This window comes from Hemiscyllium ocellatum, chromosome 9 (genome assembly GCF_020745735.1).
Source record: "Hemiscyllium ocellatum isolate sHemOce1 chromosome 9, sHemOce1.pat.X.cur, whole genome shotgun sequence".
NCBI lineage: Eukaryota > Metazoa > Chordata > Chondrichthyes > Orectolobiformes > Hemiscylliidae > Hemiscyllium > Hemiscyllium ocellatum.
This window is the reverse complement of record NC_083409.1, coordinates 30162869-30176567: the sequence shown is the minus strand read 5'-3', so window position 1 is coordinate 30176567 and position 13699 is coordinate 30162869. Positions and strand designations below refer to the sequence as shown.

The following is a 13699-nucleotide window of genomic DNA, read 5'->3' as shown; positions in this document are numbered from 1 at the left end:
TAGAGAAAAATAAATAATTCCTACAAAAGAATTTTTAAAATATGCAAAAAGATTTTCTTGAATCTACAATATGCTGGTGCTAAGCAGTCTACATTTAATATTAATGATTTCATAGAATAAGACAAGGTATCTTAGCAAAAACTAAGAAAAAACACTTTGAATAGCTGACAGAGGGAGCTAAGCACTTCAAGGTGGAAGCTTATGTGAAAGCCAGCAAAACAGAAATTGCAAACAAGGTGGCAAAATATTTACAGCTGAAACCAATCAGTCAAAATCTCACTGTGCCAGGGACCCAGGTAAAATTCCAGCCTTGGGGTGACTGTCTGTATGGAGTTTGCACATTGTCCCAATGTCTGCGTGGGTTTCCTCCGAGTCCTCTGGTTTCCTCCCACAGTCCAAAGACATGCAGGTTGAGTGGGTTAGCTATGGGAAATGCAGGGTTACAGGGATAGGGTAGCAGGGTAGGTCTGATGATATACTCTGCAGAGGGTTGGTGTAGCTGAAAATGTGTTGCTGGAAAGGTGCAGCAGGTCAGGCAGCATCCATGGAGCAGGAGAATCGATGTTTCGGGCATGAGCCCTTCTTCAGGAACGAAACATCATGCCTGAGACGTCAATTCTCCTGCTCCTTGGATGCTGCCTGACCTGCTGTGCCTTTCCAGCAACACATTTTCAGCTCTGATCTCCAGCATCTGCAGTCTTCACTTTCTCCTAGAGGGTTGGTGTAGACTTGATTTGCTTAATGTCCTGCTACCATACTGTAGGTATTCTATGATTCAACCTATGTATAAAATTGGAACAACTGAACAACTGGAATTCCAATAAAGATGAAAGAGAATTCTCGGCAAGAAAAAGAGAGAGAATTGCTAAATCCGGACAGCGAGGGAAAAAGGGAAAGGGAGTTTGAAGTGCAATAACTTGAACTGAGAGGGGAAGATCCTGATTAAGTCAGTTCTGGTGAGGGAATCACACCCAACTCAGAATTAAGGGCGGAGGTATTCAATTCATTCATTTAATCCCCAAGTTTGGTGAGGAAAAGACAGATGCATTTTTTCCCCTTCAAGTGGTTAGCACAATTAAAGAGGCCTATCCAAGAATGAACACTGCTGTTTCAGAGCAAGTTCAAGAAACGTATGTCCTATTACCCACGGAGATGAAACAATCTGAGTTGAGGGGCTATATTAAGTACAAACACAAAAACAAGGGGGTTATATTAAGTACAAATCAGTCATTGTCGGAAGTGTGCTGATAAAGGATCCATATCCTCAGAAAATGGACTGAGCAGACATAAAACCATAACACATTGGGGCAGGATTAGGCCATTTGGCCCGTTGAGTCTACCCCAAAATTTAATGAGATCTTGGCTGATCTGATAACTCTACTGCCTTTCTCCCATAACCCTTGATTCCCTGACTGATTAAAAATCTGGGCGGCACAATGGCTCAGTGGTTAATATGGATAGGGAAACTTGGTCGGCAAGAACAAGTTGGACCAAGGGGTCTGTTTATGTGCTGTTCCTATCACTGTATAAGGAGGGAGGTAAATAGCTTGGAGACAAGCTGGAGAAAAAAAATAAAGTCAGGAAGACAAAGTAGAACACTCCTGACTGTTCAAAGGTCAGAAGTCACACAACACTAGATTATAGTCCGACCGGTTTATTTGAAATCACAAGCTTTTGGAGTGCTGCTCCTTCATCAGGTGAAGTGTGGAGAGGCACAAAATTTATAGGCAGAGAGATCAAAAAATCATGAGATTGGTGTGAGTGGAGTGTTGACAGGTTGAATAATAAGTTTCTTCAGATGATTAAAAGTGTCAGATGATATTAGTGTCAATAGCTGAATGACAAGTGAGGGGATGACTTATTATCTAATGAATTGAGGCAGAGAGGTAATTTTAAAATTAAAAATGTGCTGGAGACAAACCGAATAGCTGGAATGACATGAAAGGTATAAGAGGTTCATGTCCAGGGTCTAACCAAAGTAACAACTAATCCAAACCGTACAAAGTAATTAAAATAGAGAGATCAGAATAAGTTATCAAGGCGATTGTGTCTAAACAGAACAGTAATGGAGATTTTACAGATACAGACCATGATGGTGGGATTACATGTAGTGCGACATGAACCCAAAATCATGGTTGAGATCATCTTCATTGGTACTGAACTTACCTATAGATTTCTGCTCAGCGATTCTGCGTTGCTGTGTATGTCGAAGGCCACTTTGGAGGACACTTATCCGAAGATCAGAGGCTGAATATTCTTGACCGCTGAAGTGTTCCCGACTGGGAGGGATCACTCCTGTCCAGTTTTGGATTACTTGTTACTTTGGTTAGACCATCAGCATGAGACTCTTCTAGCTATCATGTTACTCCAGCCATTTGGTTTATCTCCAGCGCAACCTCATTTTCATTTTGCTGTCATTACCTCTCTGCCTCAGTTAATTGGAATTTGGTCATCTATCCACTTGTTATTCAGCTGTTGACACTTTATTCACACCATCTGACACTCTTGATCTCCTGCAGAGACTTATTATTACTCACTCCACTCACATCATTTGTATGACCTTTTGAACTCTCTGCTATAGATTCTGCCTATGTGCCTTGCCGCACTCCACCTGACAGAGGGCTAGTGCTCAGAAAGCTTATGATTCCAAGTAAATCGATTGAACTATAACCTTGGGTCATATGACTCCAATTCCTCGGCTGCTGCCTGACCTGCAGTGCTTTTCCATCACCACTCTACACTTGACTTCTGGATCTCGGCCACTCCAGTCTAACACTGGCACCTCCACAATATGTGAAAAAAAGGGATCCAAGTGGGAGCTCAGTGGAAAACCAACCTAAATACTTCCATCCAAGGAACCCAGGTAGGTAAAGGATAATTGTTCATTTTGTCATCCCATAGCATCTCAGGCTGCAAAAACAGTATGTGCATTATTAAACAAAAACCAGAAACTGCTGGAGTAACTCAGCAGGTCTGGGAGTCTGTTCTCTTGAAAGAAAAGGTTAATGTATGACCTAATAACAATTTTCAAAGTTATGAAACGCTTTGAGATGGTAACTATACAGAAAGTGTTTTCACTTGTGCAGAAGGACAAAGTGTAGCAACAGAGAGTATCTGAAATGAGCATATAGGTATTTAACGGCAGGCTAGATTGGATATGAGGAGGGGAGGGTGGAATTATCCTGATCGAATTAATTGAGGATAGGAGGAAGCTCCAGTGAGACACCAGTCTGGGCAGTTCAAAGAAGAGTCATTCTGGACTCCAAAGTTAATTCTGTTTCTCTCTTCACAGAGGCTGGCAGACCTGCTGAGTTTCTCTGGCACTTTCAGATTTTATTTCAGATTTCCAGCATTGGAAAGATTTTGCTTTTCTTTTTAACCAGAGTGGCCAGCGTGGCCTGAATGCGGTTTACTCCATATAAATGACAGAATTATTACACGTCAGCAAGAGGCGTTGGGCCAACCTCACACACAATGCCACTTTCCTGTATTCCTCCTCAACCCTGCACATTACTTCATTCCCCTTCCAATACCTCCAAGTGACCTGCCTCAGCAAGCTGCCTGAGCCCTTTGCTGTCCTAGGGCTCCTGTCCGAAATGTCCGGTTTTCCTGCTCCTCGGATGCTGCCTGACCTGCTGCGCTTTTCCAGCACCACTCTAATCTTGACTCTAATCTGCAGAAGGGCTCATGCCCGAAACGTTGACTCTCCTGCTCCTTGGATGCTGCCTGACCCGCTGTGCTTTTCCAGCAACACATTTTTCAGCTCTGATCTCCAGCATCTGCAGTCCTCACTTTCTCCCAGTCTGCAGTCCTCAATTTCGCCTTGCCTCAGCAAGCTTCCAGACAGTACATTCCAGGCCTCAAATATGCCATGTGTAAAATATGTCTGTCCTGATTCTCTGGACAAGCTGTGCTTTTTATTAAAAATAGTGTGTATTTAATCAGGGAGCGTGTTATGCACGGTTAACCCGCCATCCGTTAGTCTCCCGTCTCTTCACCTGAAGGCGTCGGTGGAAGTCTTGGCTGCTTTATTCTGCCCATGGGCTCCTCCGGACTGGGATGGGATAGTATGGACGGGGGAGGAAAGAGATGGGGTCAGTGATTGCTGTGATCTGAGCGCCAAGCGGCTGTGGGAAAACCGCAAGAGCAACAGAAACACACAACAGCGCCGCAGCAAAACAATCCTTCAAAAGATTTCTTTCTTCCAGGGGAAATGTTTAGCTAATCGTTTCAGCTAATGATGCCCAATTTTGATTTTTTTTTAATAAAGAGCCAAAAGATTTAGAGGAGGGGGGGGAGAGAAAAAAAGTCTTCCTGCTTTTGAGTGCTTGCGGCTCTGCCCTTGTTAGATCAGAAAGCTCTTAGGTTGAATAGTCTCTCTCTCACACACACACACATATATATAAACACAGAATTCCCCTCCCTCCCGCAGTAATCGCTTCTCCCCTCGGGGTTGGCAGCTCTCAAAATCCGGCCAAAGACAAAACAAATCCCACGTGATATACCAAAGCATTAACACGGCCCCGAACCAGGGCCAGATGAAAGGCTTCAGTTTGAGGCAAAGTTAATGTGCCTCTCCTTTAGTCTAGACAAGCGAGAAGAGAGGGGGCTGCGAACTGCCCTCGCCAAGCTTTTCACCGGTTCCACACACCAACCCCACCCCCACCCCCCTTTCCATCTCGATATTGAGAGAGAAATAGGGGGGAAAAAAAAGACTGGGTTACATAGTCTTTCTCATACACACAAAAAAAATCCCCGTTTCATTCATTTCACCCAGCAAATGAATCGACCGAATTCAACTCTGCATCTTGTCGTTTACAGGAAGCATTCACTCCAATATCTTATGTCACGTTTTCAACTTAAATTCCCACTGTGGGGATCAAAAAAAGCCCCGATTTCTCATATCAGTGACAATGTCAGGAAATTGGGGGGGGGGGGGGGGAGGTTATAGAAACTTTTGATTTAACATCTGCGGTAATTTCCTTTTGTCAATGTGTGTGTGAGAGAGAGTGTGTGAGTGAGTGTGAGTGGAGAGAGAAATATTACGATCAACAAAGTTTTTTAAATGAAAACCTATATTAACAGACTGTGCAGCGTGAAAAAAAACATTTAAAATCGGGCTGGTTCAGTTTAACTGGGCAGTCAAAGTTGGTACATGTCTGTCTAAGCGCGCACAAAACACATCCACAAATCTGCTCTTAAATGGACAGATCAATTTACATATTCTCCAAAGCGTTTTAAAACAGCTCTTCAAACAAAAATTCCCTCACAAATCTGGAAAATGCAAAACAATCAAGGCCACTTATTTAACAAAAAAAAACATTTTTTTAAAGCCAGCTGACTTGCAAGTCATTTGTGATTACATGTCTAAACAAAGCAAAGCAGCGAGACAGAGAAACCGAAAGAAAGCAAACGTTTGCTTTCCCCATCTCCCACACGTGTGAGATGGTCTCGCATCACATCAGCCCTTTTTGCCTTCTGCTGTCCCCTTTTTTTTTGGTTTAAAAAAAAACACAGGCAGCTAAGCTCAAGTTGCAAGTCGTGGTTGCGACCAGAAAAGCCGAGAGAGGGAGAGAGAGAAAAAATCACCAAAGCTGGCGGGGTGGGTGTGCAAGAGAAGGAAGGTAAACTTACCGGATAGCCGTGTGCCTCGGTCCGCCACAGAAGTAGCAGCACAGAATAGGTGAAAAACGCAGCAGATCTGTTGCAGAGAGTCCAGTGCCTGGCAGCCATTCTTCAGCAGAGCTACAGGAGGAACGCATCAAGGGAGAGAGCCTGGTGAAACCTGGTTGGAGAGCAATTAATGAGTTTACAACCTGTGGGTGCAGGCGAGGGGAGCAGATCGCTCCATTTACCCTGATTGACAAGCTAGACTTGGAGGGGTGTGTGTGCGCGCATGACCCCAGCAAGAAAGCAAACCCATTTCTTCCCCTCCCGGAGATTTGTGGGTTACTGCAAAGGTCTTTTTATTTTTTTTTAAATTTCTTCCACAACCGCACCCCCCCCCCCCCACCACCCCTCCCCCGGACCACCCACGCCAAAAGAGACACAAAAGGAGGAGGACAAATTATAAGGGGAGGGGGTGCAGTCGACCCGAACAAGTACCCAGCTTCACCGATCCACGGCCAGGGGCTGCAAACTCAGGGAGTCACCAAGGGACTGGGACCTGCAACCACCTCCAAACCCAGCCTGCCTTTGAAGCTGGCGCGGCAGGTTCAAAGAGGAAATGTGTCTTCTTTCGTGCCAGACGTGAAGGAGAACAGACAGGATCCTCTCTTTTTTTCTCTTCCCGTGCAGAGAAACAACAATCTGGTCATTCAAAGCTAGCAGAATGGAGTGTCTCTTTAAATAGCTTCCCCCCCCCCCAACTTCACGCCTACCCACCTCACTATAACACTTCAGTAATTTTCTTCAAACAGAGAAATGCTGCTTGTGAAGCCCTGGGTTCAAAAAAAGATGTGAAAAATGGTTCCTGTCTGTAAATGGTTGGGGGAAACGTTGTGTTGTGGTCCAGTCAATTGGGAAAGGGGCCTCACTTTCTGGGTATATAATGAAAACCCATTTTCTCATATGGTATTGGAAAAGGGAGTGGACTTGCATCTCAGTTTGTGAGTGAGGACACACACACACACAAGGTGTCTCATCTGCACATTGAAGCTCAATGACCTTCAAAGGACCAAAGAAACTGTGGTTGAACAGTTTCCCATCTGCAAGACTGTCCCCATGCCTGACATGACTTGGAGGTGCTATGTTGGGCTGGGGTGGACAAAGTTAAAAAATTGCACAACGTCAGGTTATTGTCCTATAACTTGGTGTTGTATGATTTTTGTCCCATGCCTGTGGGTCATTTCCTGGAGGCAAGATGCATTATGGAGAAGGGATCGTTGATGACACAGCCCTTTTTGGCTCCAGCCTTCATTAAGATGATGTTTGGGGTGATTCTGTTCAGAATTATAGTTTGCACGTCATTTATGGATTAAGCAGAAAACTGTGACAAATTTCTGCAGGTGACCAAATTGAGGAGCATCCTCCAGAAGGTTCATGGTCAAAAGCTTTTGTGAGGTCAAAAAAGGCCACATTATGTTGCTTGCAAATTCCTTGAATTTGCTACAAGGTGAAAATCATGTCTATGATGTCTCACACTGCGTGAAAACCACACTCTGAATCTAGAGGGAGCTCCTTATCCACTGGGGGAAGGCAGTTGAGGAGAATCCTTGGAATTATTTCCCCTGTAGCAGACAGCAGGGAAATGCTGTGCCCATTTAGAGCTGAAGATGTGTTGCTGGTTAAAGCACCATTTAGACTTGTCTCCCTTCTTGAAAGTAGTTTGCATAGTTTCCATATTTTGAGAGCCTCTTATCTAAACTATACAGAGACAATGAAATTCACACAACACCAAGTTATAGTCCAACAGGAGCGCTGCTCCTTCATAATTTTATACTCCACAACCACCTGATGAAGGAGCAGCGCTCTGAAAGTTAGTGCTTCCAATTCAACCTGTTGGACCATAACCTGAGGTTGTGTGAATTTTAGCTTTGTACACCCCAGTCCAATACCAGCATCTCCAAATAATGAAATTCATCATCACTTCCAGCGTGCCCATGCAGCTTTCAACTGACTAAGAACCAGGATGCCAAATCTAAAACTAAAGACTACCAGGAGTCTGTGATCTTCACACTCCAATATGCTTTGACACTTTGGTCACTCGCCGGATGAGGAGATCACTGGCTCGGCCAGCATTTACTGCCCACCGCAGAGGGTAGTTAAGAGACAATCACATTGCTGTGAGTCTGGAATCACATGTAGTCCAGACCAATTAAGGATGATAGCTTCCTTCCCTAATGGACATAAGGGAACCTGACAATAGATTTTCTTGTCAATCAACAATGTATTCATGGTCATCATTAGACTCTTAATTCTAGATTTTTCTATTGAATTCGTATTCCAACATCTGCCCATCCCAGGTCCCCTCGAACAGACCCCTGGGTCTGTGCATTAACAGTCCAGCGGTAATACCACTAGGCCGTCTTCTCCTATTACAGCTGGTTCCTTAAACCAGTGGGGAGTATTACCCACAGTGTCTTCTCTTATCTTCCAAATCAGTAGAAAGAAATGTAACCCAACAAGCAGCATTCTTTCTTGAGCTAAATTTCCAGCATTAAGGCTCTTAACCAGCTCAGCTGAACAGGACATGTAATTCACCAGATTCTCAAAGAAATTGCTCTACTCAATCGTACGAGCAGGCTCTTAAGAAAACAAGGCCGAGGTTTTAGGTATGTCCTCACAGTATCACTGCAAAGGTCAATCCCCATTGATCCATGGGAGTCCCTGGCTTATGACTGGCCAAAATGATGAAGGTTCATTCAGGAAAGTACAAAACCCATCAAGAGACTTTGTTGGGAACGTGCAGAAGTGAAGTCGAGACATCAGAGGAAGCACACCAGTCTCCATAAAAAAGCAAAAGCAGACTGGAGTTTCTCTCCAGTGTTAGATTACCTGAAACAACATGTCTAGGGAGTGTAAACCCACAGTTTTATTCTGCCAATTTTAAAACCCCTCAGTTGTTCTCCTGAGATGGTGAGGCTGGGCATAGTTCTACCACTGTTGCTGCTCTCTTATCCTCAACCAAGACACACAAGCACAAAATCTAAGGTGACCCATCATCCCAGTTCTTAAGGATTGCTGCTCTGTTAGACATGCACTGTTCAGGTGAGATGTTAAGCCAGGACCCTGCCTGTAAAAAATCCCATCACTTTAAAAAAGAACAGAGCAGAGTACTGATGTCCAAACAATATTTGTCTCTTACCACACATTGCATTTCTGCTGCTTGTGGGAGATTGCTGTTCAGATTTAGCTGTGGCATGTGGTTGGAATGAGTGGAGTTAGTAGGGGGCTTGGGCATAGTAAGGAAAGAGAATCAGTAAGACAGGCAGTCGAATTAAAGTTTGAAAAAATCTCAGCTGGGGAGGATTGGCTGGTGAGAGAAGAAAAACACAAGTGTCGTACACAGACCACACAACTTTTCTGGATCCTAATGCAATATCCCCTGAGGTTTCATTGAATGAATGCATTGTGATACTGAAATATAGAGATTGAAAGGCTCTGGACTGAATTCCAAGGTTGTTCTGATGTAACCAGTCTCGCTCAGAGCTGGGGTGAAGTCCACAACTGGACTCAATACGAGGAAAGATCAGATCAGTCCATCACTCCTTATCATCAGACGTTGCCCCCTATTAGAATGTGTACACTTGTGGGTTACAGTTGAAAGTCTCTCTCATTCCACTCAACCCTAACCTAAACACTGATGTCCCAGTTATGTCTGGTCTCTGTCAGGTTTAACGAGGGATGGATGATGCTGGTTTTCCCACTGATTTAGGGCTACAAAACAGGAGAACTTCTGTGAATTTCAGCAATGCTTATGGAATGTGGCTAACTAGGTAAATCTCCAGATGGTATAACCCTAGAACACTCCCCTTAAACTAAACCAGATTTTCAGGACACAGGCTAATAAGTTTAAGGACAAATTAATTCCTTCACCTGGAAATTGAGTAACTTAGCTTAGGCTTCCTGATACAATAGTGGATACTTTTAAAGCGAATCATTTCAGAATCGGGTGATTGGAGTAAAAGACAGACTTTAGGATAAGATTAGAATCACTGTTTGCAATTTCTCACGCATATCCTACTGGTGCTTTGGTGTCAGTCTCAGGAGCAGAGTAGGTGGCAATCTCACCTGAGACACAAGGTCATGAAGCCCCACTTCAAAGATAGCACAAAATTCAGCCTGACACTCTCCTGCAGTACTGAGGGGCTGCTGCAGTGGTGGAAGTGCCTCTTTCAATGAGGCTTTAAACCAAGGCCATGTCTGTTTTTTCCGAAGGTTGTGAAAAATCCCTTGGCACTATTCAAAAGAAAGGAATAGCTTGGAAATATTCATCCCTCAAATAACAACATGTTTCCGTTTCTCAGAAACTTGCTGTGCACAAAATGAATGCAGCGTTTCCTACACGATAATAGTGACTGTATTTCAAAAGTACTTAATTGTCTGTAGAGGGCTTAGGGACAACCTGGGATCATAAAAGGTGCTGTACAAATGTAAGTTGTTTTATTTTTCTTTCTTTAGTAGTCCCTAAAAATTATCAAATAACTTGGGACAAACAGCAAACGGGATATCCCTGGACACCAAAGTTCGCCACACACACCTACTGGCCCAGAGAACCAACATGATCCTGAGTCATAGAGATGTACAACACAGAAACAGACCCTTCCACCCAACTCGTCCATGCTGACCAGATATCATAGGTGTACAAGCAGGAGGCTGGAAGAACACAGCAAGCCAGGCAGCATCAGGAGGTGGAGAAGTCAATGTTTTTGGTGTAACCTTTCTTCAGGACCTGAAGAAGGGTTACATCTGAAATGTCAACTTCTTCACCTCCTGATGCTGCCTGGTTTGCTGTGTTCTTCCAGCCTCCTGCTAGTCTACCTTGGATTCCAGCATCTGCAGTTTTTTTCCGTCTCTGACCAGGTATGCTGACCTAGTCTAGTCCCATTTGCCAGCACTTGGCCCATATCCCTCTAAACCATTCCTATTCATATATTCATCCAGATGCCTTTTAAAGGGTTTAACAACAAAATACATTTTGAAGTTTGCAATCCCTCACATAAGACAATGAGTGGAGGTATCATCTAGATCCTAGCAATATGGTAACAGTCCTGTTGTGAGAATGCCATGACCACATTACTTGGAGTCCATAACTCAGCACTGAACAAGGCATTGTTAAGAAATTTCGGCAGAAATTCAGGCGTGCAGAAACATCTTTTCCATTCCCTTATTGGAGATTCTAAAGCATTAATACAGTCTAACTCACAAGAGTAAATTCTGAGCAGAATACTAATAAAATCAACATGGGCCACAGTCACCCTTGGGACCAGTTCCAGGAATTCCCCTTTGAGTTTTTGGGATAAGTGAATGGCCTCCCATCGAATGTGGGCCAAGTCCAAACTACTTAAACAAATGCACCACTCCAGACTGGCCGATCTCCAACTCTCCACTGCACGAAAAATAAGAAATCACAGTTGATCCCAGCCCAAACGCTTCTTTTGACTGAAGGTTTTTTTATGTTGAAGTGAGAGGCTCTGAGTCAGCCTTGGTTTCCAAATTGGAGCTGGTGGCCATCTTAATCCATGTGAAATAAATCACCTACGTTGGCCCAGATCAAATTAAAAATGTACTTTTTTGTCTCATCAGTGTGAGATTATCCTAGAATCATAAAGAGATTACAGATCTCTGCAAGGGCAGCTCACTTTGTCTCACTCCCTACACCTCATCACTAGAGCTTGCAAAGTTTTTCTGTTCAGATAATTTAGCAGTTCCCTTTTGAAAGTTAAGCTTGAACTACCTCCACCACATTCTAAGGCAGTATATCTCAGATCCTAACCACTCGCTGTGCAAAATATTTCCTCATGTCATCTTTAGTTCTTTTGCCAATCACCTGAAGTAGGGTTGATGGATCCTGTAGACCTTAAAAACAGACATGGAACTTGTTGGACCCAATGGCTTGTTTTGTTGTAGGTCCTATACATCCAGAGACAGTCTCTCATGCAGATCTAAGGGACTGGTCATGTAGTTTCTGCTTTTAACTTAAACAAGGCTGGGTTTTGGGAGAATCAGGAGAATAGATTGCTGTCCCTCATTCACACTGAGGTTTCTGAATGCAGTACAATATTGCTCACTGGAATTGAAGTGGTCTCACCAACACCAGTTTAACAATCGCAAAACATCCTTTTTTCCCCTTTGCAATAAACATCATTTTTCCATTTGCCTTTCTAATCGTTTGTTGTACCAATGTATCAACTTTATGGCATTCTTGTGGCAGCATATCCAGAACACCCTCCCATCTTGGTTGTTCAGAGTTCTGCAGTCTCTCTACATTTAAATAACGTGCAGCATTTTTATTCTTCCTGCCATAGTGGATACATTCACATATTTCCATATTATACTCCCTTTGCCAATTTTTTGCCCACTTATATAACCTATACAGAGTCTATCCCTTTACAGACTGAATTCTAGAGGGATCTAGGTGTGCTCATGCATGAATCATAAAAGATTAATATGCAGGTTTAAGAAGGCAAACCTCAATTCATGCTAATATATTATCGCCTATATAGTAAGCCCTTGGGTTGTTTATTAACTTAGAGGTGGCATTTTTTCCAAATGCCTTCAGGAAATCGAAGTGCACCACATCTACTGTCTCCCTTTTATCTGTGTTACTTGTTGCTTCCTCAAAGCACTCTAATTAAATTAGTCTGGCATGATTTCCCTCTCATAAAACCATGCTGACTCTGCCTGATTGCATTGAGATTTTCTAAGTGCTCTGTTACAACTTACTTAGTAATGGCTTTCTGTATATCCCCTATTATTGCTGTTCAATTAACTGGCCTGTAGTTTCTTAAATTCTGTCTTCCCCATTTCTTAAATAGTTACAGAGTCTAATAAGTCTTGAATAGTCACAACCTTTGTAACTATTATTTCATGAGCCACTTCACTAAAGATCCTAGAATGAAGTCCAGCACACTTGACGGGTTGTCAAACCATATGTCTAACAATCTTCACAGTACCCTTTCTCTAAGAATTTTGATTGTTTAAAGTTACACCCTTTCACTTCTTGATTTACCACTATTTCTGGGATGTTCTTTTAGTGAAGACAGACACACAATATCTATTCATCTGCCATCTCCTTATTCCTTTATTAATTCCTCAGACTCTGTCTATCCTGATGAAGGGCTTATGCCCGAAACGTCGAATTTCCTATTCCTTGGATGCTGCCTAACCTGCTGTGCTTTAACCAGCAACACATTCTCAGCTGTGATCTCCAGCATCTGCAGACCTCATTTTTTACCCTATAAAAAAAACTCTCAATATACTTACATGTTTTCCATTTTAAAATGTGCAGAAACCCTTGCTATCTATTTTAATAGTTCTAGATAGCAGTTTCTCACACTCTAACTTTCCCTCCTTACTAATTTCCTAGTAATTCTTTACTGTTTTTATACTCTGTCCAATCTTCTGACCTGTCACTCTACTTCATGGAATTACACACTCTTTCTTTCAATGTTTATACAATCTTTAATTTCCTTCGTCATACATGAACACATCCTTCCCCTCGAGTCTTTCTTTCTCACTTGGTTGTATCTTTGCTGATTGTTATTAAATAGGTCCTTAAATATATGCCGCTGCATCTCTACTGACATATCTCTTAACCTAATTTCTAGTTCTTTAATCATATCTATCTTCATCTTCTATCCTCACAATTGCCAAAATTTGAGTTTAAAACACTAGCCACAGGATCTTCTCCTCTCCCTCAAACTGAAAGTCAAATTCAATCTTGTTATGATCACTGTACCTAAGGGTGCATTTACTCTGAGATCATTAATCAATCCTGTCTCCTGTTATATTACCAGATCTAGGACAACCTGCTGTTGGGCTAGCCTTAGGATTTGCAGTTGTAAGAAGCTGATCTAAAACACTCTATGAGCTCTACTTACAGGATAGCTTTGTCCAATCGACTTGTAGATTAAAATCACCAATAATTCACAGTTCCCCATTATTTCCTCCTGAATATTCATGCCATTAAAAAAGTTTGTAAACTGTGCTTCTAAGTTGTCACTCTCCCAAATTTTTTGACAAGGAGAAAGCACAA

The 13699-nt window shown here is 42.7% G+C and overlaps 1 protein-coding gene across 1 annotated transcript in view; it reads right to left on the bottom strand.

Annotated features, from left to right (window-relative positions):
• si:ch211-267e7.3 (ADAMTS-like protein 2) overlaps nt 1-5925 on the bottom strand; it is a 117546-nt gene extending 111621 nt beyond the window's left edge. Inside the window, exon 1 of the mRNA XM_060829665.1 lies at nt 5635-5925. Within this exon, the coding sequence (XP_060685648.1) occupies nt 5635-5733 (99 nt within the window). The 5' untranslated portion in view covers nt 5734-5925. The remainder of the gene's footprint in view (nt 1-5634) is intronic.
• Between the last annotated feature and the right edge of the window lie 7774 nt (nt 5926-13699).